The 27,271-nt window shown below is 39.2% G+C and overlaps 1 protein-coding gene across 6 annotated transcripts in view; it reads left to right on the forward strand.

The window, feature by feature from the left end:
* RUNX1T1 (RUNX1 partner transcriptional co-repressor 1) overlaps positions 1-27,271 on the forward strand; it is a 117,408-nt gene that overhangs the window by 15,311 nt on the left and 74,826 nt on the right. For 3 of the 6 annotated variants that reach the window (XM_032987897.2, XM_032987899.2, XM_032987900.2), the window contains exon 2: positions 5,322-5,494. The exons of 2 other annotated variants lie outside the window; for them this stretch is intronic. In XM_032987897.2, the coding sequence (XP_032843788.1) occupies positions 5,407-5,494 (88 nt within the window). In that variant the 5' untranslated portion in view covers positions 5,322-5,406. Of the gene's footprint in view, positions 1-5,321; positions 5,495-20,107; positions 20,401-27,271 lie in introns of those variants that run through there. One more of the 6 variants, XM_032987904.2, reaches the window with a different exon arrangement.

A 27,271-nucleotide genomic window follows, 5' to 3' on the forward strand; every position in this document is an offset into this window, starting at 1 on the left:
TGCATTTTCTGCTTAGGCCGGTCGGGTTTTAATTGTCTTTGTTGGAACTGCACCGTCAGTAGTCTTGGATCCCTAAATGGCACTCAGTGCTGTGCTTTGGAAAATCAGTTAGGGTCTTGCTACTTTGGGTGAACTTGTTAACTGTTTGCTTGATTTTTTAACAGTCAAGGTGCACAGTGTTGCCGTGTATCACTCCGCACCCAAGTGTTGCACCCAGTGCTGTAGAACAGGTTTTGAACTACCAGCAATATTTCTTAAAGTGTCTTTTGAAAAGTATCCACTCATGTTGGAAGTGCTGTGAGTTCAGTAATAAATACCATACTAGTTACCTGCCATATGCATTTTGAGTGAAAACTGGGTTTCTGCTCAGGTGTACTCTTGATTTTAGTGCGACTACTTGCCTAAATAAGGTGGGCTGCAGGATTGTGTGGCTGGTGAATCAGACTAGTTTCTGACTCACTCTTACAAAATATCATCCTGAAATACTAACAAATAGTGAGCACGTTGTGCTCGGACCTGTATGTTATTTAAAGAATAGCATTTTAAAGCAGAATATTTTGTAAAATGTTTGTTTAAAAAACACTTTGCAGTTTGCTTCTATCAAACCTGTTGTACCAGGAAAAATACCACCTTCAGAAGGGAAAAGGTGTCAGTATAGTGGAAGGATATCTGATTTTTATCTTTGCTATTTAAGCTCCCTTCTTTTCAGTGCAAGGAGATCAGCTGACAACAGCAGCAACCAATTCATGTTTGCAGCTGGTCAATTACAGTAGACCCTAAGATCTGTGACTGTCAACCATGAACACAGATGCCTTCAAAGTTCTGTTTTTCTTCCATGTGGAAGTCGTTGGCATGGAACAGATGCCTTCATTTTGGAGAAGCCAACCTCTGGATATAATTGGTTCTCTCTTCTCTTGTCCTCTAGGGACAGTTGCAGATGAAATTAGATGAGGGGAAAAAAAAAGACGTAGGCACACACGCTCACGCATGACACGAAGCAGGAGTTTTTAGGATCACTCTCTGTTTTGTCACGTGGAACTGTTTTACAGCTGGAAGATTTCACTCCATTTTTAGCACTCTACACACATGATGATGATGCTATATGAAAGACATGCAAATTAAAATATATATCTGGCCAAAGTTTATTATTAATCTGGGCATGCTTGTTTAGAAATAAGACAAGCATATCCAGCCCGTATTACTTTAGTGTTAAATGTTGAATTCTGCATTATATATTGATGCTGCAGTCTCAGAAATTTAAAGTTAAAAGGCAGAAGAGGCAAGTGGAACAATCAAAGTATTTTCATCAAGTGGTTTGCTGGTTCTTAACACAGGAAGGATAAAGCAAGTAGTTGACTTCAAATTTCACCTAGCATATGGGCATTCAATTAAGGAAGCACATTTACGGGAACTTTAGAAGAATTAGTCCCATGAATATTTGTGATGAGCCATTGCTGGGAGTCTTGGGGTAGGGTATTGAAGATACTGTGTACTCTTACTGCAGATGCCTAAAAGGAGATGATGGTAATGGGACTTCAAGGCTGTAAGAGAGAGGGAGAATCTGCCTATAGGGTGCCCATCAAAGGCTTTTGTCACCCCCTCACCTCTCTGGTGCAACAGCTACCAAATCATTGTGGTTTATGTTATTTAGTACTATTAAAATAAATGAATACCAACTTTGTGTTACCTTCATGAGGACAGTTGTGAACTGAGACAGTCAGGCAGTGCTGTGTAAAGAGCTGTGGTATTCTTGGGTAGTATGGGTATCTCCAGCAGGGATCAAGGACTGTCAGGAGGTAAACTACCACTGCTGGTACCCAGGAGTCTGGAGGTCTCTGATCTATGCATGCTTTTTCTTTCTTAAGTTTTATTTCCTATCATAAGTTTTTTTTTGTTTATTTGGGTGTTGTTTTTTGTTTGTTTGTTTGGTTGGTTTTTTATTACAGTTTAATGTAACAGTCCAATTCAATCACCAAGTGTAAAATTGATCTAGGCAAATGTAACTCTTACATGAACTGGCGGATGAACTGTAGGAGTGTGGTTGCTTCAAGATGCTGAGCCTTTGTAACAGCATAGGTAGGTCCTGCTGGTACCATACCAATTACCTGAATTCTGAACTTGATTTTTGGAACTTAATGGCAATTTCCATATTTTATGTGAAGAGTTTACTACTACTGTACTATTTCCAGCTCTTAAAAGTTAAGCAGAAATGTCACCAGCAATGAAAACTGACAGGAGTTATCTTGGTCCTACCCTGGTCTAGGTAGTTGGTAGAAGGCTATCTGCCTTTTAGACACTTGATGTAACTGAATAGTTGGCAGTGTGCTGCCGTCCTTTTTTTCCCCACTGACACCCAGAAGCTGTGTGGCTCGAGGGTATTTGCAGGGACTTCCAGCAGTTAAGAGGAAGCCTGAAGTAAACTTAAGTTTTGAACTGACGACTCTTCAGCTCTTCTAAAGGAGTAGGAAGAATCTTTGGTGTAGGACTCCAGTTCTGATTCGCAGAACTTCAGTGCAACAATGTGCCACTCTTAGCATTGTATTTCTGAAGAACCACATATTAAGGGAAAAATTTAACCAGAGAAGTGCTTAGGTGATGAAGGGATTTCTGGCAGTAACTAGGAGTTGCAATAATGGTTGATTTCTTTTGAGGCTGATCCTGATATTTGTAGTCTTTACATCCTATTAATTCCCTGAAAGATAAGCTGATACAAGAATGATTTGCCAGGGCCAATAGCTCTTCTAAAAATCTTGGCTCAGGTTGTATCCCCCTTCTCTCCATATATAAGATAAAAGCACTGTGACTATGAGGTTAACTGAATTCAAATAGAAGACTCTCTGGAGTTATTGCATTCCTTAGAAAATAAATACATTTCTCATATGGTTGAGATTGATCAAAAAAGTATTCTGTATGCCAGTGATTACATTCCCATCTGTGATTAAGGTTTTCTGTCTGCATCTGGTTTTCACATTATATTTCTGTAACAAGAATCCTTTATATGGCAGAGTTCACTCTCTGTATTTTCTATTAGCTGCAGCTTGAACTACTGCATGGATCGCAGATTTACACATGTGGTTTTCATTACTTCATACCATTGAGAAAAAGTAATATTTGTTTGGGAAAGTATGTTTTTCAAAATTTCCATGGTAATACAACATGTTGATCCTTTTTTATAGCACTCTTGTAAGACTACAAATTGTTTGAGGCATTCTACTTTCAGTGAAGCTCAGACTTTAGACAATTTTACGTGTACGTTTGAACAGCAGCAGCAGTTTACAATTCAGGAGGCAAAAAGAAATTTAAAAAAGATTAGTGTAGAATGGGTATAGCAGAATGCATCCATCACTTTGGACAATGTGGCACATAGAGAAAATGAACGTGGGACTGAAACAAAGGAAGAGTAGTAAGTTAAAGTGATGTCTTCATTGTAAAGTGGACGACAGATTGGTACTTTTTTTTTGAGTAAGAACTTTATTTTTTTTTTTTACAGTAAGAGGTTTAAAAATCTTTTACCAGTCATGAAAAAAGAGTATGCTATTCAGCAGACACAAATAATGAATTGTTATATGTTACAAAATTTAGCATATTTGATCATAATTGTTTCTAGTGGCCAAATTAGTAAAGGTTAGCAAAACATGAATACATCTTTACAGATGGCTGCTTTGTGTAATTCTGAATCCAAAAAATGATGTTAATTTAATGTTCCACTGTAAATCCATATTTCAACCAGATTGTGCTATTGTCACTTGGTAGAATACTTAATGTTTAAATGATCTCAGTGAAATTAATAGGGCCACTTGGTCTGTGAGGGTTTTTGCAGTTTTGATAGGGGCATGACTTTGGCCATAAAAATCAGATCAAACAATAACAACAATTTAGGGAGTGTTGTTGGCATTTATGGAAATGCAAAGTGTTATGCAAAAGTCTGCACAATTGAAAAATACACAATTCATGATAAGGCACAACTGAAAGTTAAACTTATTGCCTATCTAAGAACATGGTGACAACTAGAGAACTTCATACAAAATAAAAGATAATTTTAGAAAAATAGTTATTGCACTCAAGTTGGGGAGTCCTAACCACATTTTTGGGATTATTTTCCAAATGCCAAAGGCAGTTGCGTCATATTCAAAGCTTCACAGTTGTCAGTCCTGGGTAGAGTCCTGCAGTCCTTAGATGCTTCTCGTTTTCACTGAAATCAATAGAATTTTGGCTTGAGTCAGGGCTGCGGGGAAGTGTCTGCCCACGAACACGGGGAAGAAGGGACTTTGAGTGGTGAAATCCTTTGTTCTGTAACCTTAACTTGGGAAGGTTTGTTTTGATTTGAGGAGGGTGCTTGTTTGGGGGAAAGATTGCAATTTCTAGCACAAACACAAATGTGATCTTTTGCAAATGCCCTTGGGCGATACATTTTTTTTCAGTAAGATCTAGTCCAGGAGAGGGTTGGGGCTGGGTTCTGGGTTAGATGCATGCAGCTGCGACCAGATCCTTATGCATGCTTAACTTTATGTCCCGAAATACCTGAATAGTGGATGCAGATTGAAGCATGTACATAACTGTGTGTGCCTGGCTCTGAAAATCTTTCTGCCTTGACATAGTTATGAACCCCTGAAAGGCGTATTAATATCTTGGAAAAACTGACAACGCTGTAATACAGACTCATGTGAATGACAAAGTATTTGTGTAACCCAAATAAACAGTTTTTGTAGGTGTTGGAGTGGGAGGGAAATTGCCTTTTCAAAAGTGGGAGGATGATTTGTAAATGTGTATCAGTAGCTTTGTGATCTCCCTTTGTTTAAATGTGTTTGCTGTTATGACTTTCAAATCCAAATTAGTATAGCAATGTGTAATTGCAAGGTCTCTATTTTTAGTAACCGTGTTTCTTTAATAAATGATTCTCTAGAGCTTCTGTTGAACCAGGTAAAGTATATAATATTTTATATTATATGAATGTATTTAAACCCAAGCATTTTTACAGAATTAGCTAATAAGTGTTTTCATGGTAGAATACAGGCTGCCCTTACTTTGTTGCCCTCTATATGTCAACTGTTTTAAACGAACAACTTATGAAACAGCCTTTGTTGAAGAATTAATACAGTTTTAAAGTACTGCCTTATATTAACTGAGAAAATGTGGGTAATTGATTTAGAATGATAGCGTTTCTGTCTTCCCTTTTTATTTAAAAGACTGCTATTATCATGCAAATGAAGGGGTGTGGTGCTTCAAACTGGCTGTGATATGTGCTTCTTTTTTTTTCTTTTTTCTTTCTTTTCTTTCTTTTTTTTTTTTTTTTTTTTTTTTTCATTTGTTGTTGTCAATAGAAAAGATTGATCTCTGGGCTGGTGAACATAATATCTGTCCCAGTCAGACAAGGAAAGAGGAAATTAGCAGAGCGATTGGTGGAGAATGATATCTGTCAAAAGAAACACTTGGAGAGCACTGAGTTTAGTGATAGGTGACTGCCGGAAAAAAGGGAACTTTGAATTTTGTCAAGGTAAGGAACAGAAAAATATTTGATTTTGTAATGTGCATACCTTCTAGAAGTTATTTTTAATGACTGTACCTTGCCTTGTAAACTGTAATTAAAAATGAAATCTTTACCTTTAGCCTCCAAAGAGTCTGCCTAAATCAGTGAAGGTGGTATCTTCATTTTGATATCACTGAGAAAGAGTACAGCAGTAACAATAAAATCACTCAATGATAAATCTTCTTTAGCTTAAAAATATATGTATGTGAAATTTTTAACTGTGTTTTCTGTGTGTTTTTGATAACATAGGTGCTCTTTATCTGGCATGTAAATATTACTTGGCTGGATTGTGAAAATAATAAAGTTCAGTTTCCTGAACTGTGAATTGGAACAGTATTTGCAACCAGGTTAAGGGGCAGTTGTTACCACATTGGCAAAATGGTTGTGGTTGTAATTCAGAGGAACCCTCTGGTAAACTCATTGCATTAGGAATCTGTGATACATTTGATTGAGATGATATTGAGAATGAATATTTCTCCTTGTATGCAAAGATTTTTACCATACTGGAAAAATAAATCTGCTATGGCAGAACTAAACTTCTAGATAACCTATGACTGTCATTTATGTCTTTACTGTAACCACATTTTTTCTCCTAAAATGGTGTGTCTAGATGGCAAGAAACTACTAAACTGATTTTAAGTGCTTTCCAACACTCTGATACTTTCTTTCTCAGTGTTGGACCATTTTGCCAATGACATAACTTTGATAGAGTCTGATACCAAAATAAAATGAACAGTGTCTGAGTACTCTAGACTGTGCTCTGGTTAATTTTAAAGGCAGCTAAGCCTTGATCATATCACTCGTCTCCCCACCCCAGATGCTGCAACCCACGCTGGTCTGTCTGTGGGGTGTGGAGAGGAGATGGAGCACAGCTGAGAGAGCCGACAGGAGGCTCTGCACATCATGTCGTGGCAAGGGGCCGGCGCTGAGGTTTTGTGCACCAGTGTGAACATACTTTTAAAAAATTAAATCCTATTAAAAATGAATTTGCATTCTAATTTGAGTTCCTAGCTCAGTTTAAAGCAAGTAAATGCTTCTCTGGGACCTTCCTGTACACAGGCAGCATTGGAAAAGAATGAATAACCTTAGCAGGGTTTCTTCTTGCATTTTCATTTTGCTAATTTACTGGCGTATAGCTTCTGACTAATTCTCCTTCCTTCTATCTACAGTCTTATTTTTCAAAGTGCAAGTGTACCCTGTACAGGTGGTGGTTGGTTGGTTTCTTTTGCCATATGGGTCTTTGTAAAGGATTTTAAAAATAAATAAATGTAAAAGTAAAGATTTCATGCCCGAAGCACGCAGTGCTGGCATACTAATGGGAAGCTTATTGTGGTTTATTGCTGTCAGAGCACGTGCAAGATAATGGAAATTTCCTACAACTTAGGAAAAAGGCATGTTTTCTAATGCGATTCATTTTTATAGAAAGAGGGAATTAGTATGACTAAATTTCACTTCATCTTTATAAATTCCAAATGACCTGGTTGTACTACTGAAATATTCATAAATGGGAGGGAACAGCTCATTACCTGTCTTGTTAACTGTCAGGCAGGTCCTGTATGACCTGAGTGCAGGCACATTTCTACCATTGTGAAGTTTCTGTGTACTAAGTTATTCCCTTCCCTGTGCAGTTCTATCGGTGTAGGCTTATACCAAAACAAACACATCCTCTCTATAACACAATTTACAGAGTTAATGATATTGTGTAGTTTTCACCTTGGTGATACAAAGCAAAACTGCTTTTTGACATTTTCTTGAAATGAGGTGACTGGGTAAGGTGCCTACCCCTGGTTGCATGTGTTTGTCACATGTTCAAAAATGTTAGTCTTAAATGGCCAAGAAGGTCCACATTGAAATTAGAGTGAAAGATTAGAGATGGGGCCAACACTCTTAGAGCTTAATTTAATATGGACTTGGCTGTGCCCAGGAAGATTTGACTTGCTATTTGAAACCAAAATGGAATAAAAGGCAGAATAAAAGGTGTTTGAGTCTGCTTGAAGCAACGGCCTCTTGTAACATTGGACTACCTATGCTGATGTGATGCTTTTCAAGCATCCTCATCTTTGTTTTGCAATTGCAAAGTCTTCTTTTCTTGGTTTCCTTTTTTATCTTCAGAACAATTGTTTGCTTACCTATGTATCTTAAGGAGTACAATGGAAATAATAAACCCCCCTTCTAACATATAACAGATGCAAAAGGGGACGAGTGTATTATAGACAGAGAATTGTCATTACACAGCTCACGATCAGATTTTCATCTGTTCATGTGGCGCACACCTGTGGCTTGCTGGCATTGCTCTTGATTGGAGTGTGAGAGATCTTAATGAAAAACAAAGCCGGGATGACAAGAAGAGACTCCGCGGCACACATGGGTTACTTCACACGTCGTAAGAAAGTGAAATTCGAAATACGCTGATTTGGAGGGAATGCCTCGTGATGGGGGAGCGTGCCTGGGTGACTCTGCAAAGGGAACCGGGGCCCTGCTTATTGCTGCCTTGCAAACAAGGTGTTTTTCTCTGTAGGTCAGGTTGATTTGGACCAGTTGAGAGCCGTGGCCGATTTATCCTGCTTACTTTCTGAGCCAGTAAGAGTATCCTGGGGAGGAATCCAGCTTTTGAAGTACAAAGAAAATAACCCATAATCTATATAAAATGCTGGCGGATGGGGAAGGGAGGAAATTTGCAGAGAATAACTTAGTTTGAGAACAACTGTGTTAAAAGTAGAATTCAAGGGGAGTGACATTAGGATTTATTTTAATTTGAAAATACGATCTTTGAAACCTTCGAGGTGATCAGAGGACAAGCTCTCACAATATGATGTATTTACTGGTAAACTGAAACCAAGCACTCCAGCTGAAATTGAAGTTCCTTTTCTAAAGTGATTTTTTTTTTTCCCCCCCTGAGTTTGCAGAGTTTGGGTTCTCTCTTTTTTCTGTTCCTTCCTCTCTTGGTAATGTACTGTGGCTCTGATAACGTTAATGGGCTTTGCCCCACATGGAGCAGCGAGTGTATTGTACCACTGCTCACTGATCCCAGGTCAGTGTGATGCGTGAAATCAATTTATTTGAATCTCTTTGCCTGTATAGGAATTTGGCAGTGTGCCAGTTGTTTTCATTTAATGTTCTTTGTGTTGAACACAGACAAGCAGGCATGCTTTTATACTCCTCTTTCTTCTGGGCTCTTCTCTTTTCAGCCAGTATTCTATTCTGTCGATTTTTCAGAAAGAAATAGCAATGTGTTACCTTTTTTAAAAATCATTTTTGTTTAAATGGACTTTAAAGAGCATAGAAACTAGGTCAGTCAGAGCAGCCAGTGTAGAGTTTTCACTGAGTATAGGTGGTAACACCTGCCTTTTCCCATTTCTCAAATTTTGGGGAAAAGAGAGAGAAAATACTGGTCTGTTTTTCTAATACCTGGTTCTATGATTTATGTCCTCTTGTAAGACAAAGACTCTTCAATAATACTTAAATCAGAATAATTTTCTTTCTAAATAAGTGAATGTCTGGCACCTGGCTGGATGAATTGGAAATACTTTCCAGGATCTTTTTCATTTTGAGTGATGACCTTAAAGTGAGCATTAATTTGGGAATCCCTTGCCTCATCTTTCTGTCTGTTCCTCCCCTCCCCCAGATATTTAATAATTTGAATGGATTTCTTGAAGAGCAGCAACCTGAAAGTACCCATTGCTTTACTTTTTGCCTTCTTTTTATGAGAAAGCAGCAAGGTGTGTGGAACAGAGCAAGTCATTTAGCCCTTCTTAAATATGGGAGGAAAAAAAAAAATAAAGAAAAGGAATAGACAGCAGCTGATATTTCCAGGAGGATTTGTTTTAGAGCTTGGTGTTGGGAGCGGGAGAGGTGGAGAGCAAGAGCAGAAGACTCTGATGATGCTGCGGGCGGTTCGTGCGGAAGTTGATACGCAGAACCGCGGAGCCACGGCGCAGGGGTCAGACTCGTACACACCAGCCCTGTTTCCTTGTTTAATTACCTGAAGAGCAAAACATCCAGGCTGGGAGTGTGTGAAACCCCAGTATCTCGAACAGCAGTTTGCTGCTCTGACATCCTGCGTGGCCAGCCCCGTCTCTCCGCCAACGTCAGGGCTGGTTCCTGACAGCGGGCTATCTCTGCCCGGCCTGGGTTCCTTCCATTCAGGAGGCATTGTGTGGAAGAGGGTTTGGTCAGGAATTTGAGGTTCCTGCCGGTTCTTCCAGCCCGGACAACCCTGTGACAGATAGGCCTGATTTTTTTTTTTTTCCTTTTGAAGAGTAATAATAATAATAATAAAAAAAAAGTTGGCTCTTTTAGTCTTTCCCTTGTAATTCTGGCTTTGGTAGAATACTGACTGAAACAAAACATGTTAACCCTTTCACTTCTGAATCCGTGGCTTCTTCCTTTAACTTTATTCTTTCTCCCCTTGCTCGACCTCTCTTATTTTCAGAGGTAGAGTCCTGTGAGGAGCAAATTCTTTCAGGTGGAGTTTGTGCTATGCAGCAAATAAACTTTTCAAAAAAACCACTTTTTTTTGGATAGTGATCATTAACATAATCATTCTTGGCATTTTAAGTCTCTCATTTTCAGGATGCTTGGCAGCATTATTTTTATTCATCCTGCAGATTCAAACCAAGCCAGTGTTTGTTCTGGCATGGCCCGTTAAAACAGTGGTAGCAGCTATCAACGTTTCCATTCTCATTATTCATGTGATTTTCTTAGATGTCCAGCTTCGTGTTCAATTTTAAAATGCTGGAATAGGGTCAGTTATAGTCCTTGCTCCTTGTTTGTTGAGGTCATTCAAGAGGCTGAAGGTGCCGGTGCATGAGACAGGGTTCTGTGCACAACTCAGGTTTGGGCACGTAAATGGAAATTGTTCAACAGGATGTAAAGCTCAAGATTATAGCTGAAAGATACTGAAATGTTCATTTAGGTAAAGGTCCTGAATTTTTTTTTTGTTAATTGTGAAGAAATAAATCATGACTTCTTGTTTGAATGATAAATGAAGTATATGACTCTTATTTGGATAGTTTTGATACTCTATAGCACGGTGCTGTTAACAGTTGTACTGGCAGAAGTTGGGATCATGAGGTACAGGTACTAGAGGGAAGGAACATAATTAATATGACTATGCAGCAAAAGTAAGTGTAGTATGTAACTATTGCCTTTTATTGTTGTGGGCAGAAGCTGGTCCAAGAAAGAATTTGTGGTTGTAGAAGTGGAGAAGGAGAGCTGAAAGTTAACTAAGGTTTCATTTTCTTTTATGCTGAAAGCTTTTGGGCCATCCTGTAGAATTTTGCCTGTAGTCTTCGAGGGCATTTTCATGTGCTAGTGATTTTGGGTACTCTGTAGGTGAGATGGAAATTATTTGAGCAGTAGCTTCTGTCTTCCCTGCTAATACTTCATTAGGATTTTGTAATACAGATTTAAGGGCATACTTTTCTTCTTGAGTGCAAACATTACCAGGTAAGGGTTTTGGGGACCCTTCATTAAGAGAAGGTAGCCTTCAGTCGGCATATGCATCTGGGAGTCGGTGATAGTGCAGTGGGACCAAAAGAGTCATTATGATCTATTGTGCCACTACTCCTCCATCAAAGAAGGATTTGCAGGGGATGGTGCAATAAAAGAGCTGTTACAGTGTATCAGATCGATAATTGTGATTTAATAAACTGTTAAATATGTACATAATCCTTCACCTTTAGAATCAGGCCCCCTTCATTATGAACTCCTTATGGTACTTTGGTGTAAAGGTGCCTTTAAGTAAAAGTGAACTACTTACACATGTAGTTTTAAATCTCTTTATCTTGTCGTACTGTAAAGAAGCCATAGTTTAAGTAAGCATTGCTTATATCTGCGGGATGAAAAAACGATAGTTTATGCATTGTGGTTGGTGTCATGTTCCTATAGGGTTTGTACATATTAAGGAAATTAACTGTATAAAAGCCCGATTAGATAGTTAAACCTTCACAAGACATAGAAGTGGTGTCCCTCCTTTCAGTGTTTTACATGCCTTTGTTTTTTGCAGAGTTCATAATGTAATGAACTGTCCATGACCTCTAGCCAACCATTGCCCACCTCAACCAGCATCATAGTGAAAAAAAGTTCTTCATGGACACATGGTGACGACAATAACCACACTGTCCTTCCTCCCACCCACTGGGTGTCTGGCTCCTCTTTGAAAATGGCAGAAAATTATAGTCTTTAGTCCATGGTTGCCACCTCAAAAATGCCTCAGAGATAATGGTTTTAAATCAGCATTGTGTTTGAAAAAATATTTATCTTGGGCATCTCTGCAAGTCTCTGCTGTGACAATCGTGCTTAAGGAAAGTTCTCGTGGATAACTGTTCCCTAGCTGGTCCGGTCTTTATTAAAACTGACACCTTGCATTGTGCCCAAACACTTACTGCTGCTCTTTGCAGATGTTCTCCTAGTGTGAAGTGGTGTAATTTGCTCATGGTATGAAATTCCACTTCATAATCACCTCTGCATTCTTCTCCTTCTCTTCTGAATGGCTACAACGAAGCACCATGTGGAGCACAACACAATTAGATAAAATGAAATTATATCTAAAGGCCTATGTTCCTCAAGGCTCCTCCCCATTCCTAAAGGAACAAAGAGTTTATATGTTAATTTTCCTTAGCTATGAGGGGGATTCACCTGAGCTGGACTAAAAGCACAAAGCTTGTGTCAACACGTTGTGCTTCCAGGGAGCGTGGTGTGCTCCTCTGATTGCACATGAAGTGGATCCCATTCTGGCTCAGTTTTGTAGTGGAAACATAACTGGCATAGCATTTGTCTCTCAGTGTTAGAATGCTGGTTGTTGATCTTTCATTTCTATGTTAACTGTGGGTAATATTTTATGGTAGTACAGCTTCAAATTCTGGAACTTTTAGCTTTCAGGGCTAGCAGAGGTGGGAGAAGATGAATGTCCAAGGAAGCAGGAGCAGAGACAAGTCATGCAGTGGACTGGGGAAGGGAGGTGTGTAGCAGGCTGAGGAGTAGGCCCCAGAATCAAGAACATAGGAGTAGACCTGGTAGCAGAGAGAAGACAGAGGACACTGAACAGAAAAGTGAGAGAAAAACATGATGGAAGGTGTAACTAAGGAAACAGTGGAAAGAAAAAGATTACTTTGACTAAAATCAGTACCTTCTCTTTGTCACTCCAAACAATAATGCTTTTCCACCATCAAGGGTTGAATGAGTCTGTGTACTGATTCTGCTGTGCTTCCAGACACTGAACTTCATCAGAGCAGTTGGCTTGGTAATACTGCTTTTCCATTTTAGCAATTACAGGGTCTGTCAGTGGGTTTTCCTATTATAACTGTGAGAAGACTCATCCATAAACACTTTACTGTGAGGATTTAGTTGTCTTCATGTAAAAAGGTGGCCCCCTGCCTCTATGTCATTAGACCTTCTCATTCATCAGGGAAAGTTAAAATACTTGATGAGGAGGTGGCTTTCTCACCTGGCTCTGAAAAGCAAATAATTTAAATGTGGAAAGAATGCTTAGCTGTCCTAGATATGCTCAAATACTTATTTACAGTCCTCATTCACTGCACTCTTGAAATTACTCAGTAGTTGACCAACGTAATACGAAAATAAAGGCATTACTAGTGAACACCAACATACTGTACAACAGCATTGCTGTGATGTTACTGGCAATAGTGTGTGTATAAACACATAATAAGAAATGCAGAATGGCCAGATTTCCAGCCCATTGTAGTGGAGGCCAGTGTAAAGATTTTGCTGCCTGATGTAAGATTAAGCTTTATTTTCTGAATGCTTGTCAGTTTGTTTTACAAGCACAACATTATCGTTATATTGTTGTATATTGTTATATATGTGTTGAATAATACTATTCTTTAATTTCTCTTTATATATCTGAGGGGTCTTGTGGTTTGCAAATTCATATTGAAACTAATCACAAAAAAATAGCTTTGTATGAAGGCCCCTTTGAACAAAGCTTTTGTACCATTATAAATGTAGTAAATAAGTACAAACTGATCAATATATGACAAAAGGGTGAAGAAGGGAGGTTAAGAGGTAAGAGTATTTCCATGTAAAACATTATTCCCTGTTGAAAATGGCAGTACAAGCATAAATAAATGTTTTGTATTGCTGTGTATTTGCTCCACCTGGTGGATTTTCCTGAAAGTGTTTTTAATCCTTGCTAATAAGGTGAAGCTGTCTTTAATTAAGTATAAAACACAGTAACAAGAGTGAATATAACTCCTCTTTTTTTTTTTTTTTTTTTTTTTTTTTGAGTAGCAATAGCATTGCAAAAGGTAGATTTTGGGAAAGAAAACATTAAAATTCGATATTTCTCTTGGCCACACTTGGTCAATACAGTAATCTCTATGAAAGCATGGCATTCCAAATCAATTAATAATAATAGCTTACTCTTGGACTCATCTAGAGACTAGTAATTAAAAAGTCCAAATCTGTGGCTTGTGGGGTTATATGTGATCAGTGAAAGCGAGGATTTGCTATGGCTTCCCCCTTCCAATTCATGAACCCCCCTGATGAAAAGTAGCAGTGCTGTTGAAAAAGAGTTCCTGCACTGAAGTGTTACCCGCTGTACATCGGCATAAAATCTGTCTGTCATTAAGATGGCTTTGCAAACGTTGTTTTCTTTGGAATTCTTAAGGACTCGGTTATGCTTTGATCATCTCATTGTTCTCCTTAGGTTATTTTTTTCCTTTAGAGTGTAATGGCTCCCTAACAGAAGGTGAAGTTTAGAAAATAGTGTCTCCATATGCAGGGGATTTGGAGACCTTTTTATTGTCTTTAAAAATGTCATTCATAGTCCTCATTAGCATTTATTGTTGCAAGCGTACAAGCAGAAAATGTGAAATTGGTATGTCATGAATAGCTCCACAGAGCTCTAGAGCCCTGAAATTTTGCCTGCAGTGTGGTGTGGGGCAGGCATTGAGAGAAAGCTGGCCAGATGGCTGCCAGCACAGAGCAGAGCTGTAGGTTTTTGTCTCTGGTGCTGAGAGGAGGGAAAGTTCACTGGAGCATACGCTATCACCCCTTGCGTTTTAACAAAACTAACTCGCCATCAGTCAAAACGGGGAGGTGGTGACATTGAAACAAAAGTTTTCAATATAATGTAACAGTCCTTGTCAAATGAATTAAATATGTTTAGTTAGTGTCACAAATATTGACATGTTACAAAGAAAAATGCAAGGCTCGAATTTAGGGCTAGTGGTAGATACGCTTTCACACAAATATGCTCTCACATTATCTTTATTATGAAAATCCCATGCATTGAAAAGACATCGATTAGGGGTCAAAACTAGGGTTAATATACTACAGCAGGAGGAGTTTCCCTACCCATGTTAAATGAGCAAACACTCCAAGCTTCAAGTCAAGAAGCAACTGATAGCTTGAACCCTTTCCCCCCCCTTATTTTATTTTTTTTCCCCCTTTTCTTTTTGGATCTTAAAATATGATACCCTAGTTCAGCAGGACCAGAAGGTCTCTCATCCAGGCTTCTCTGGGTCACACTGAATGTGTTCTTTCTCCTGTTAGTGAAATGGCATCTTTGGTATTTTCTTGTGTCCTTTCAGAAATAATATCAAATCAATATCAAATTTTCTAAAGTACATCAGTGATGTCTGTACTCAGATGGTGTTTTGGATTCCTTTGAATCCAAATGATGATAGAAATTAACAGTCAATTCTAATTTACTTTACCCACATTGTAGAAAATACTGTATTTAATAAAAAATGCAAGGCAAAACTTGGTTTACCCCGGATCATGTGAAAGAAATGGACACCAAAACAGGGACATATGCGTGAGTTTGTCCATGTGAGTATTGTTACTAAAATGTATGTAGAGAGCAAAAGAGCATGCATTCTTTAAGACCCGAAGCTGATGTTGGCCCTCTCATTCTGAGTCAATTAATTTTTGGTGGCACTATTCTTCTCCTATGATAGATCATTATCTATATTTTAATTGTTTTAAAACCTGAAATACACCTGAAATGCCACTGGGATTTCTGGCATCATTCAGCAAGAATGAGTTTTTTGTTGTTATTTTTTGATCAAAAAGCAGTAGGCAATCTAGGTTGCCAAGTCTGACCCACTGCCAAGGTTACCTTTTCTTAACAGATGATTTGTAATCCTCTTTAGGGGACTAATTTCTGATTAGCCCATTGAAGTAGTATGACATTTAAGTTTTCTTAACTGAAAAAAGGTATGAATGCTTTCTCACCTCCAATGATTTTAATCCAGTACTAGAGGTAACATGATGAACAGTTGCTATTAGACAACCAAGAAAAATTTCTTCCCAGCTTGGTGACTCTGACTTTCAACTGTTGAGTATTTCTATAGGTAATCTCAACTAGTCTGCATTTCACAGAGCTATGTGTGTTTTAAGGGTCCCATTTGTCTTTTTTTTCAGAAGTCCAGAAAGTCTTCCCAGTAAGGAAATGCATAGGGAAATAGTGTTACCTGGCAAATGTTTTGTGTTGCATGTATTAAGAGCTACTGCTAACAGATAAGCAAATATCTTATTGGAATATTTTAATTCCGTTTCCAATCAAAGAGTTAGAAGTTAATTAAAGAAGTGCCTTTCTTGAATAGCTTGAGCTGTTCTGTGGTAGTGCAGTAAAAACAAGGGAGGCTAGGTACAACATCATGGAAAAAGTCACACTGAGAGTACCCATTACAGTCCTAGGTGGACTACTGTTGCACCAGGCTGTAGGAGATACCGGACAGCAAGAAATTAGTGAGCTTCTTTCTCCTGAAGATGTTGCCTTTACTGTACTTTGGTTGGACAGTCAACTGAATAAAGTTCAGAAAGCATCTAGAAGTGGTTGTCCCCGTCCCCCCCCATCAGTTCTACAGCTCACACATTAGGTGGGTTTGCCCTGTCAGTGGGATGCCTTAAGAAAACACTAATAGCTTCCAGCTGGGTGGAAAATCAAAACGTTTGGGGGCTGACAAAACTAGCAGATTTGAATTTGAAAGCCCAGCTAATGCCTCCATTTTTATTTACCACTCGCCCATAAAAGATTATTTTCCAATATGTCAGCCTCATTTGGTGGCCAGTGGTCTGAAAGTGAAAGTGGAACAAGCAAGCGGGGAAATCTGGACATTAGTGAGTCCGCCCTTTCAAGCTGGTGTGCCACTTTGTGGAATGGCCTTCCCTGAGATTGGGGGGGGTCCTAATGACCATTCATCAATGCTCGTTGACTGATCATTGAGTGCCTTCTCATTCAGTTTATCAAGTCTTGCACATAAAAAGTCAGAATAAGCATTATTCAGCTTTGTTAAAGCCAACTAGGAGTAAAATGCTCCATTTGAACCCATTTTGCCCTTGGTTTTTCACTTTGTTAATGCAGTCCTGCTTAAATGAGTGCTTTTATTGGGTCTGTTAGAATATCTGAAACTATTAATTCTCTTGTATTGAATAGCTGGTGGCAGGCCAGAGCAGATGGGGTAGAAAACTATTTGGTTGGGTGTATTGCTTTCAATTAGGATCAATGAGGTTTCAGCTCCTTTGAATTAACTCACTTAATACCCACTGTGTGAAGTCACAATGTATCACAACAGTGTGCTATAAGTAGAGCGGGAAGTTGAGAAGTCCTACAGAAAAGCTTTGAGTTAAATTCTTCCTTCACTGTTAATAGAGAGCTTTCATTAACTACAGATGCGTTTCAGTGGACTTCCAGTCCCTGTTATTAAGCTAGGTTTGCGCAAAAGGCATTCTCTGTACTTTTAAACGGTGATCATTTGGAATTTCTCTTTCCCATCAGATCCATGTCTCAGCGACCTTATATAATCCACTGCATGGGAATCTTCTTTTTTCCCCTTCAAATATATAAATATGCAGACTGTGTTTTGCCTTCTTTACCCATTTTCAAAATTAAGAGCTGTAGAGGTTTATTTAAAATTATTTTGTAAAGTTTTGTGAGTGACTGTTGAAGAAGGAGCTGGTTCCCACCCAGGAAGGTGTAGCATAATGTGCACCATAAAGAAACTGGGCAAAGATTATCTTCTGGATTTTTCACTCTCTTTGTATCCTTTTCATTTTGGTCTTAGACATAATGCCGACTCTTGTAATACAGCAGAATTGTTCCTGTGTTAAAACCACTGTCTTTCCTTTCTCAGCGGAGAACAAAACCGTTTTACAGAATGGGCAGTCCACCTTTGCTTGGCCTGCTAAAATTTCACACCTGGTGCAAAAACTGTTAGGGCAAGCTTTAAGTGACTGCATTAAAAATGGGGGCGGAGTGGGGAAAGCGAATAAATATCCACAGATACTTATTCAGGGAGGACTGCCAAATGGGTTGCAGCCTGCCTCAGTGTATTAAATAATGAGAGGGAAAAACTATTCATGCAGCTGGCTGCTTGAGAAAATGCTGAAGTAGTCTCAGATGCACAGGCATTCTGTTAGCCCCTTCCACTAGCAGACTTCTAGGTGAGAATCTCCAGGGATCCAGGTTTTGTTGACGTGGATCAATTTAAGTGGCAATTACTGTAGTCAGATAACAGCTTAAAAAGGCTTTTTACACACAGAAAAAAGATGCATAATCACACAGCATATGGAAGTTCAATTTCGTGAGCTGTGGTCTGTGGATTTACAATGTACTGATATTAAGACCTTCTTTTAAGAGTGAATATTGTTCAGTTTTATTAAAATGCGTCATACCTTTGACACGTTACTTTCTACTCTGAAGCTGATTCAGGCTGCATCTATGTTGATGAAAGGTTGCATTTCCAACTGTGAAAATGTTTTTCCTTTCATGTAGAGTACAGCATTGAAAAAGAAAAACAACACAGCAAATACAATACTAACTGACTGGTTTTAAATAGTGCATCAAATAATAAAACAAAAAGAATGGTAAATTCTTTAAAGTCCTTCGTGGCATAGACTTTGCTTATCTCCCTTTCCCATCTCTGCTTTTCCCCCCTTCATGAAAGCGGTCTGTCATGAAAATGTTTTCACGTTTCAGTGTTTCTCTTGGGCTGTCTCTCTGACACTCAAAAATCCATTACAGAGAACTTCATTACAGTGGATATCTGATGAAGATGAAGAAAAGACCCGTCTCAAGTAGCAGAGCATTGGATTGTTAGTGCCGGGGTGTTTACTAGGGCAAGGGGAGCTGCTCCTTTGCTTCTTTGATTGTCTTGAATTTGCCAGTCCAGTGTTTGGAGTCTCTCTCCTATTTAAGTGAAGCTTAAGGGTGCCACTTAGGTAGCATTAAAAAGTTATTGTGGAAATATCAGTAAATTAAGTGACTCATGTGCTTTAAGTGAGAAATATTCATGAGTTCAGTCCGGATATTGGAAGGGTTGTTATTTTTTGCTTAATTTCGCATGTGTGTCCTTTTCCTAAGTAGATCTTTATCAGGCTCTGTGGCAGCTAGAGGAAGGAAGAGGAAGGCCTGAAAGCAGAGTTGTTTCTACATAGCAGAGGCAGAAGATGGCATAATGCAAAATCAGGGGGATGCATAAACAAGTACAAAAGGATGAGTCTTAGCACTGGCAAGAATGCAGCTCCTGAAGATCTGACTGAGAATCGCTGCCTTTCTATATGGGTTTAAACATACACTGCAAAGGCAAAGACAGAACCAGGACCTATGCGCTAATTGCTGGAGATACTCATTACTAAAGGGAGAAGCTTTTGCAAGTGCTAAATGGGAGGAGAGTTTTAAAAAGGAAGATATTTTTCCTTGTGCCTGGAATTTTGTGCAAGGCTATATGTGCTACAGAGAAGTCATGCGAGTCAGGCGTATGTTTCTCCTAAGAGGCAAAGATGTTTTACAAAGGACTAAAGAGGGACTGCTGAGAAGAAAATAGCCAGCTTTAGATAAAGCACTATAACAAAGACTTGTAGTTTTATGTATCATGGTGTCCATTAAAGCTTAATAGGGAAGAGTGCATTGAACCTAGCCAGGCATACGTTATTCATGTGAAGGATAAACATTTAAGGGGTGTGCAAAATCAGAAATTGGGAGGACATGATTGTTTAGCTTTTGAAAAAGCTTTACAGGGAAGATTTTGTTTTCATCCCCCATGGATCACCATGCAAGGTAAAGGAGAGTAAGCTGCAAATGTTTGGAACATATCAATGCAGGAATCCCAGGGGGTTAAAAGCACTATAGTAAAATAAAAGTGGTCTGCTTTCTAAGTGTGTTCTATTTTACACATACTACTGAGAATCTGAGAAAGGGGGTGATTTTGATACTCCATTCACTATAGTAAAACAGCATAATAATGACAAAAGTGTGGGGAGGAGAGGAAGAGGAGGGGGACATGACTCTCTCATATATCCTTGTGCACATTTTGAATTTCCAGCTAAATAAACAAACGTAGTCCTATGGAGTGCAAAATTATGGCTGTTAAAATAAAGAATGAATTTGTTTCCACTTTTGGAAGAGAGCCGATTCAAAGCGATGCTTTTTTCTTTAATTGTTGTCAGAAGAAGAAAGGGTTAACTTTTAAATAAAAAAATGAATAATTCAGTGTTTGGCTTATCACTCTGCATTTTACTTTCTATTCTTTGGTCATCTGGAACTTGGTGTGAAAGGTAGAGTAAAAGGAGTCAGCTGAGGGGAGCCGGGGTTGTGATAATTTGCACACACATCCCTGTCATTGTTCTGCCTGAAGAGACAGGGCTGGGTTCAAGGCCACATGTGCTCCTGTCATCATTCACATTTCTGCTCCAAGTGCAATACAGAGTGTCAGCTCTCCATCTGTCTTTGCCTGGCAAACGCACGCGCCCAGCATCCTGCCTCCAGCTACGCTGCCACAGCCAGTTCTGATGGCCCTCCTCGCTTCTCTCTGTTCATTCCAGAACAGGAGGCACTGAGCCCTAAATAAGCTTGCTTTTAGGAGAGAGCCATTTACAGTGTGGTATATTTTATCCAAGGATGCCTGGTGAGTTGAAATTATTGCAGCTCTTTCGGTTTTAAATGAGGAAACGCTAATTGTTTTTTGATTGTTTTTTTTTTTTTTTTTTTTTTTTTTTTTTTTTTTTTTTAAAATACAGAGGGTGATTTGCAAGCTGATACTGGTATGGAGCGATCGTGGATGCTAATTCTGTTGTGTATATGTTTGGGGGAGGGGAATTTGTGCGAGGGAACTGCCAGAGATGATACTTGCATCAGGACTGGATGTTTCAATGAAAAGGGATAGAAATAGCAGAAAGTCACTGGCTTTGTGGGTGCGGGTCTCTGCACGGGGGGGGAGATCATTTTTAGCGAACAGAAATACAGCTTCGGGCAGGCTTTCATGACTGTCAGCTGTACCTTGAATCCGCAAACATTTGATCGGTAGAGATCATACACAGTGTTCACCCATCAGCTGAAATTATCTCTGTGAAAAGCTGTTTATGTTAGAGGAGTGAAGGAGATTTAGAAAAGAAATTATTCCAGCGTTGTCCTAAATCGTAGTACTTAACTGTCACCAGGCAGATCACTGAAATATGTTGATTCAAAATAAAACAATAAAAAAATCTGCTGAATTAGAGGAATTGCTGTGGAGCTGGAAATTTTAATAGGTCGCTTTCCCCAGGAAAATATTATCCTTGGATCTTATGATTGCTTGTCTAACTGATAAGTGTTATTGCCAATGAAAACGGTGCTTCTATGCAGGGTGATTTGTCTGAGGGGTTTTGTGAGATGCTTGACCACAACCGAGTGGATTGAATTTGGATTGTTTTGTTTTGTTCCCCCCCCCCCCCCCCCCCCCCGTAAGGTCTGAAGAGAGCCATGTGCCTGATTATAGCAGCCCGTGTCTCTGGATAAAAAAAGACAGGGCTAGAGATCCTACAGCTGGCTGGTTCTTGTGGATTATTTGGTTAGGACAGGCAGAAGAGGCTACGCTTGATCACAGAGAGTCTGTACACCTCGCAGATGGTGTTTTGAAACAGTATCTGCCAGTTTGCTGCAACCACAGTTGCATGTAGGTATTGCCAGTTGTTGGAAGAATGTTTTCCTTTTAGGATTTTTATACATGGTCATACCCTACTGCTGGTATGTTTGCCGATCCTCTGCTTGTAACAAGAAAGTGGGCTCTGTTTGCTCAAAGCACAAGGCTAAGAGGATTTATATGGTTGAAATATGGGCAAATTAATTTGCATAGATAACAACCGAGGACTATGAAAGGTCAATTTAACCCTTTAAACGTCGAATTTGATTTGCATGCATTACATTCCTGGGAATGTGGTCTTTATTAGAAATATCATGGTAATCCATTAATTTGGAAAACTGTATTCTGCATAATTTGAAGCCACTGATGTTTCCCTTCTATTTGTATGAAACTCAATCTTCTCGTGCTGTTTACTATTTCTGTGTTTTATTAAGATATTTAAACGTACTAAATGACACAATCTTATCAATCTTGATCCTTGTGTGCATTATTTGGGGCTATTGGCAAACAGTATTGGAATGCTTAGAGTGGAGGTTTTTGAAAACCTATTAAGCCTTTGGCATTTAAATTACTTAATCTACCTGCTGGTTAAAATTTCATGCATCTTTAATCAAAATGGCATGTGCTACTCTTGAGTATGTATACCCTTATCAATACTCGTTAAGCTTTACCATTAAATAAATCTTTAATTTCCAGCATTCTCTTAAAGCAGTAGCAAGCAAGAAGTGTGTTTTAATGTCAGCTCGGAGTGTTAGAAAACCTTGCACTTGGATACAGAGAATACACTAACAGCTGTGACTGGGAGCATGTGCCAGAATGGAGATACTTGAACAGATCTGACACTTGGCTATTTTTGACACCCATCTGCACTTTTTTACTCTCCTCTAGGATGAACTGCCTCTCAATCTGTTCACAGCATATTTTAGCCCTTTAATATTGTGGTGTTGGTTTTTTTCAAATGGGCATTATTAGCCATCTGGGGCAGATTTTGTATTTTAAAAGTAAGCACATTATGTACAGGAGATTAAAAAGATGTGTATTTTTATGTAATCTGATATTATGTCAGTGCCTTTTGTGTATGTGTGAAGTCTTGATTTCAGAAGCATCCTTTTAGTGATTCTGACATCTGAAGTCCTTCTTTTGGGGAAAGAACAGGAAGTAATAAAGATGGGTTCTGGTTTATGTGTAGTGATAACACTTTTACACAAACTAAATTTGCCCTTCAAAGATGAGCTGCTCATACCATTATAATTGCGACTGGCCGCTCACCTCCTCGCTTCCCTGCCAGGGCAAAGCGACAGCAGCGAGGCTTGCTAATGAAATGCTGTAAAAGCGATTCAGATCTCTGTTAAAGCACTACTGCAACTCTGCGAAAAGTCTCTAGAAAGATAACCCTGTTAACATGCAGCTTGCAGTAACCAAGTTAACCATTTTGGCATTCTATGTAGTGAACTCTAGGAAGTGCTTATCTCTAAATAATTGATGCTAGGGGAACAGTGTTCAAATTTAATACCATACACTGGTTTGTCTGATTACTGTGCATGTGGGCTTTTTTTTTTTTTTAAAAAAAAAAAAAAAAGAGAGAACTGAACTGTTTATTCCGGACTTTATTTATGAAACATTACAAATCTATCAGTCATTTTATAGTACTTTCAAAGAACAGATGTTGGCCTACAAAATGCTTTATTATTGCCCATGGCAGTATTCAGCATGGTTTCCTTAAATGGACAATCAGTGATCACAGTCATTGTAGCCCAGAAATAATGCTGCTCTTTCAGAAGATGGCCTGGTATTAGGTCAGACCACCCTTTCTTTACTTCTGCTCTCCAGATGTGGCTGCAACTTTTTTTTTTTTTAAGTTCATGTTTCAAAAAAAATGGGTTTGTTTTCAAAATCTGGTTTTACTTAAGATATCTCCATCCTGGAGTGCATTTCATAAATTGCCCACATATTTTTCTTAGCAGAGAACTTAACTGGCTGTAATTTTTAACACATGGCCACATCATGTGATATTTTCAAAACATTTGCACATAGCTTTAAGAAGGTCCCAGCAGAAATGATCCATCATCTCACAGCCAGCCCGTTTCTTAACAGCATATCTGCATTTTCCATTTAGCAGAGCTATATATTATTAGCTTACATTTTGGGTAGTAAAACAGTGCATTGCTGATTGTAAAACATGGACTTTATTATCTGCTGAAAATTGATTTGGCATTTATAGCCACTGTGTACTAGACTGGCTTTCTGGTTTTAACATTAGTTCTTGCAAGTGATGATTTGTTTAAAGAACTGAAACAAAATTGCCATGGACATAACTGTTAGTGTCCTAGTAACTGAACATTTGGATTATCCACCTGTTTTTTAAATACATGCGTCTAAATGCTTCTATACAGCAAAAGTCTCCTAATAGTCCATTAACTGACTTGTTCTGTCTTAAGTTGCAGTTGCTATGCTGTTATATTAGGACAATTCTGTGTCTTACAAAACAACTTTCCTGCCAAACATGGAAAATGTGTCTGGAAATACTTAAGTCCAAGTGTTAACCTTGCGTCATTATTCCAATCATCCTACATAATGACTTTATCTTCTTCGGGATTCAGACAGGAGTGAAAAGCTCTTTCCCTAAGAGGACCATGGGTCACCAGGTTCTTCAGATACGTATTGTAAGGTTTGGGCGACACGGTATAATGACTTGCTTTTCAAAGTATTAAAGTTTCTTCTTCTTTTACAGTAGTAATAAATTCCAAAGTCTGTGTGATATTATTGCTCTTATTTTCAACCCATGGGGCTGTGAACTGCATGTTGCTATGTATACATGGAAAGAAATTAACAAATCACGGGATGCAGATCATGCTGCATAAATAGCTGTTAGTGTATATATATATATATATATATTTTTTTTTTTTTTTTTTTTAAGGAGGGTCCCAGACACTCTTTCCATGTGAAGATTTTGTGCTTTTCAACTTGTATCCTTAGCTGAAGAGGAACAAACAAATCAGTTTTTCAGGACTGGAACTTCCTTGGTGTGCATAGAGTGTTTAGCACCAATCATATCTTAATTTGAAGATTTTGGACTCCACTTTCATGTATTTAAGGCATAATAGTCACAGCTTGCAAATCAATGTCATCTGTGTATATGTGCTTTTTAAAAAGAAAAAAATAATTTTGGGTAAAATAAATTCTAAAATTATGTGATGTGCCAATTTGAAAAGTCCGAATAGAGAAGTTGATACATCTAAGATTAGAAGAAGACATGATATCTGGTCCTTCTCTGGACCTATACATATACCAGCACCAGTTTTCTGGTTTGTTCACTACACCCTTTTTTCTTCCAGTTGTGTACATCAAGGATAACACTAAAAAAAAAAAATCAGTCGAAGCCTGATCTCTTGCTACCAGGTCACAGACTAAAGCTAAGTGCACAAGATGACTTCTGCACTTGAAGCAGTAGCTGACTCCCAAATCCAAAATTGCACGCCTCACTCTCTCCTCATTCCAGATGCATCACTTGTTACAGTTTTAAAGTTTCCCAAGCATGTCGAGCTGCATCTGTGCGTGCTAAGATCTGTCTCGGTATCTATAGGGTTAAGCAGGCCAGTGCTGAGCTCACACCTATGTCTGTTTTTGGAGTTGAAGCATTTCTGTGTCCGAGTTTTTTGCACAGTTGGATCTGGTAGGTAATCTCGGAGGAAGCCCAGTGCGTATTCCGAAATGTTGGTTGCTTAACAAGTGCAGGCTTACTTTTTGCTCCCAGAAATGTGTGTGGTGTAAAACGGATCACGAAGCCAGCAATGGTGAGGCGAGGTAGAGATTTTAAATCAGGAAATCCACAGGGCTCAGCAGCGCTTGGATTTTCACTTGTACGCAGACACAGTCTAGCCATATTGGCCCGCTTGGCAAGGCTGATTTCATTCAATATCCCACTATGCTAACTCCACGTTCACGCAGCTCCTCTGCAAAGCTGGTGAAGCCTTTGCCGTGCTGTACCATGCTATCTATATTCACTGGCTCAACTCTCCAGGAGCTCAGCCGTCTCTGTGCCACGTTGCATTTTGTGATGTACACTTGTTCTTTCTGTCACTTGTACTTGAGAGTCACCAGACGAAGAGCAAGACCGGTGCAGGAGCCGCTTCCTCCTTCCTGCCGTTGATCTCAGGCCTTGGTGTCTCCTGAAATACTTCCTGCTCAGTTCTCGGGCAGGACAAGAGCGATGGAGATTACTCCCATCTGGAATAAACAGCTGCTGGGCAGTAGCATTCTCCCTCCGCTACTGAGGAAATTTGTTACAGACCTGAGCTTGAGCAAGCAGAAGGAGGATTTGAATTCATGTCTTTCACTTCCAGAGTGAGGCTTCCACTCAAAAGACTTGAATAAAATCAAAGCTCACCTCTTCCGTCTCGCCTAGCTGTGTCTTACACAAACCAGTTCTACTTGCCAATCTTCTGAAGGTGAGGATAGGGACATCTTTTCTGGAGGAGGGAATAATGCTGTGGATACCATGTATCCAAGTTACTGAGGCTCTTGAAAGGCAGGAGTAAAACATCCTATCTCCAGTACTTCCCTGTTGGTGAGCTGTAGGCAGTTGCTAGTTAAATATAACTACATTGATATCATCTTTTCTATCATGAGCTATCTACAGCTACCTAATAGGAGGGTGTAGAGAAGATGGATGGAGCCCAACTCTGCTTAGAGGTGCATAGTGATAGGATGAGAGGCAACAGGTGCAAGTAATGGACCATGATAAATCTCAGGTAGATACCAGGAAAAGAATTCTTCACTGTAAGGATGGTCAGACACTGAAACAGGTTGTCCAGAGGGGCAATTTTTTTTCCATTATTGAAGACACCATGTTGGACAAACCCTTAGCAACTTGCTCTAACTGCACATGCTTTGAGACAGGAGGGTATGGGCTATCTGATCTCCTGAGGGCACTTCAGTCTGCATGATTGATTCTTTGTTCTACTGATCCATTAGCTGTGTTGGATACCCAGTCTGAGGTGCTTCAGCCTTGTGTACTGTAGGGGAAAGAACAGCAGTCCATGGCACTGGCTTTTGGGTTGTGTTTCAGGGGCAAATTTCAGCAGCATTGAGCTTCTGGGCACGTACAGTTACTTATTCATTGAATCCGTTCTGAAACTATTTCTTGATATGTAACTTGTAGAAAGAACTTTGCCTTTGCATGCCGGTAGAAGAGCAGAATTGTCAGGCTCAGTGGTGGCTGAAAGTCCTACACCTGCTTCCTTCCCATAATAGCTCATGAAGCTGTGATTCCAAATACCAAAGCTAAATTTATTTCTCTGTGCTGTTGCGGGGTTTTTTATTTTCATTTTTTTCCTACTAGTAATTTCTTCTTTACTGCCAGTTTTAGGCAGCGTGTGGAGAAATAACCTCATTGTGAGCATTAATTGCAGGAGGACTTGGGACAAGTTGCTGGAGACCTTGGGATTTGAAAGGAGCCGCTTCAGCTGGAGGTTCACAGACCTCTTGGTTTTGTCCCTGTGCTGCAGCACACCACCTGGTAGAAATGTTCTTGCAGCTGGTTTAAGGCTGTAGTGTCAAAAGAGACACTGAACTGATCCAACTTCTAAAAATCTCCTGCCCAAATTCCTATGGCATGAAGCTGCAGCCTGCCTTGAGATTTTCCATGATGTTGCATAATGAGTTGTGCATTTATTTGTACTTCTTCTTGCTCTTGGGATCTGGCAATCTTGTGAAATTTTAATGAGGAAAAGCTACCTGGTAGGATCCATACATCTGAATTAATTTAAATTATCCAGCCGACTCTTTCAGTATTAATGTGGATATATGTTCTGGAACAGTGCCCGCAACTTAACCGTGCTTTTAAACAGGCACAAAGTGTAAGTCAAAGGTGGCAGGA

The sequence above is a fragment of the Tyto alba genome, unplaced genomic scaffold (genome assembly GCF_018691265.1).
Source record: "Tyto alba isolate M040663 unplaced genomic scaffold, T.alba_DEE_v4.0 Super-Scaffold_9, whole genome shotgun sequence".
NCBI lineage: Eukaryota > Metazoa > Chordata > Aves > Strigiformes > Tytonidae > Tyto > Tyto alba.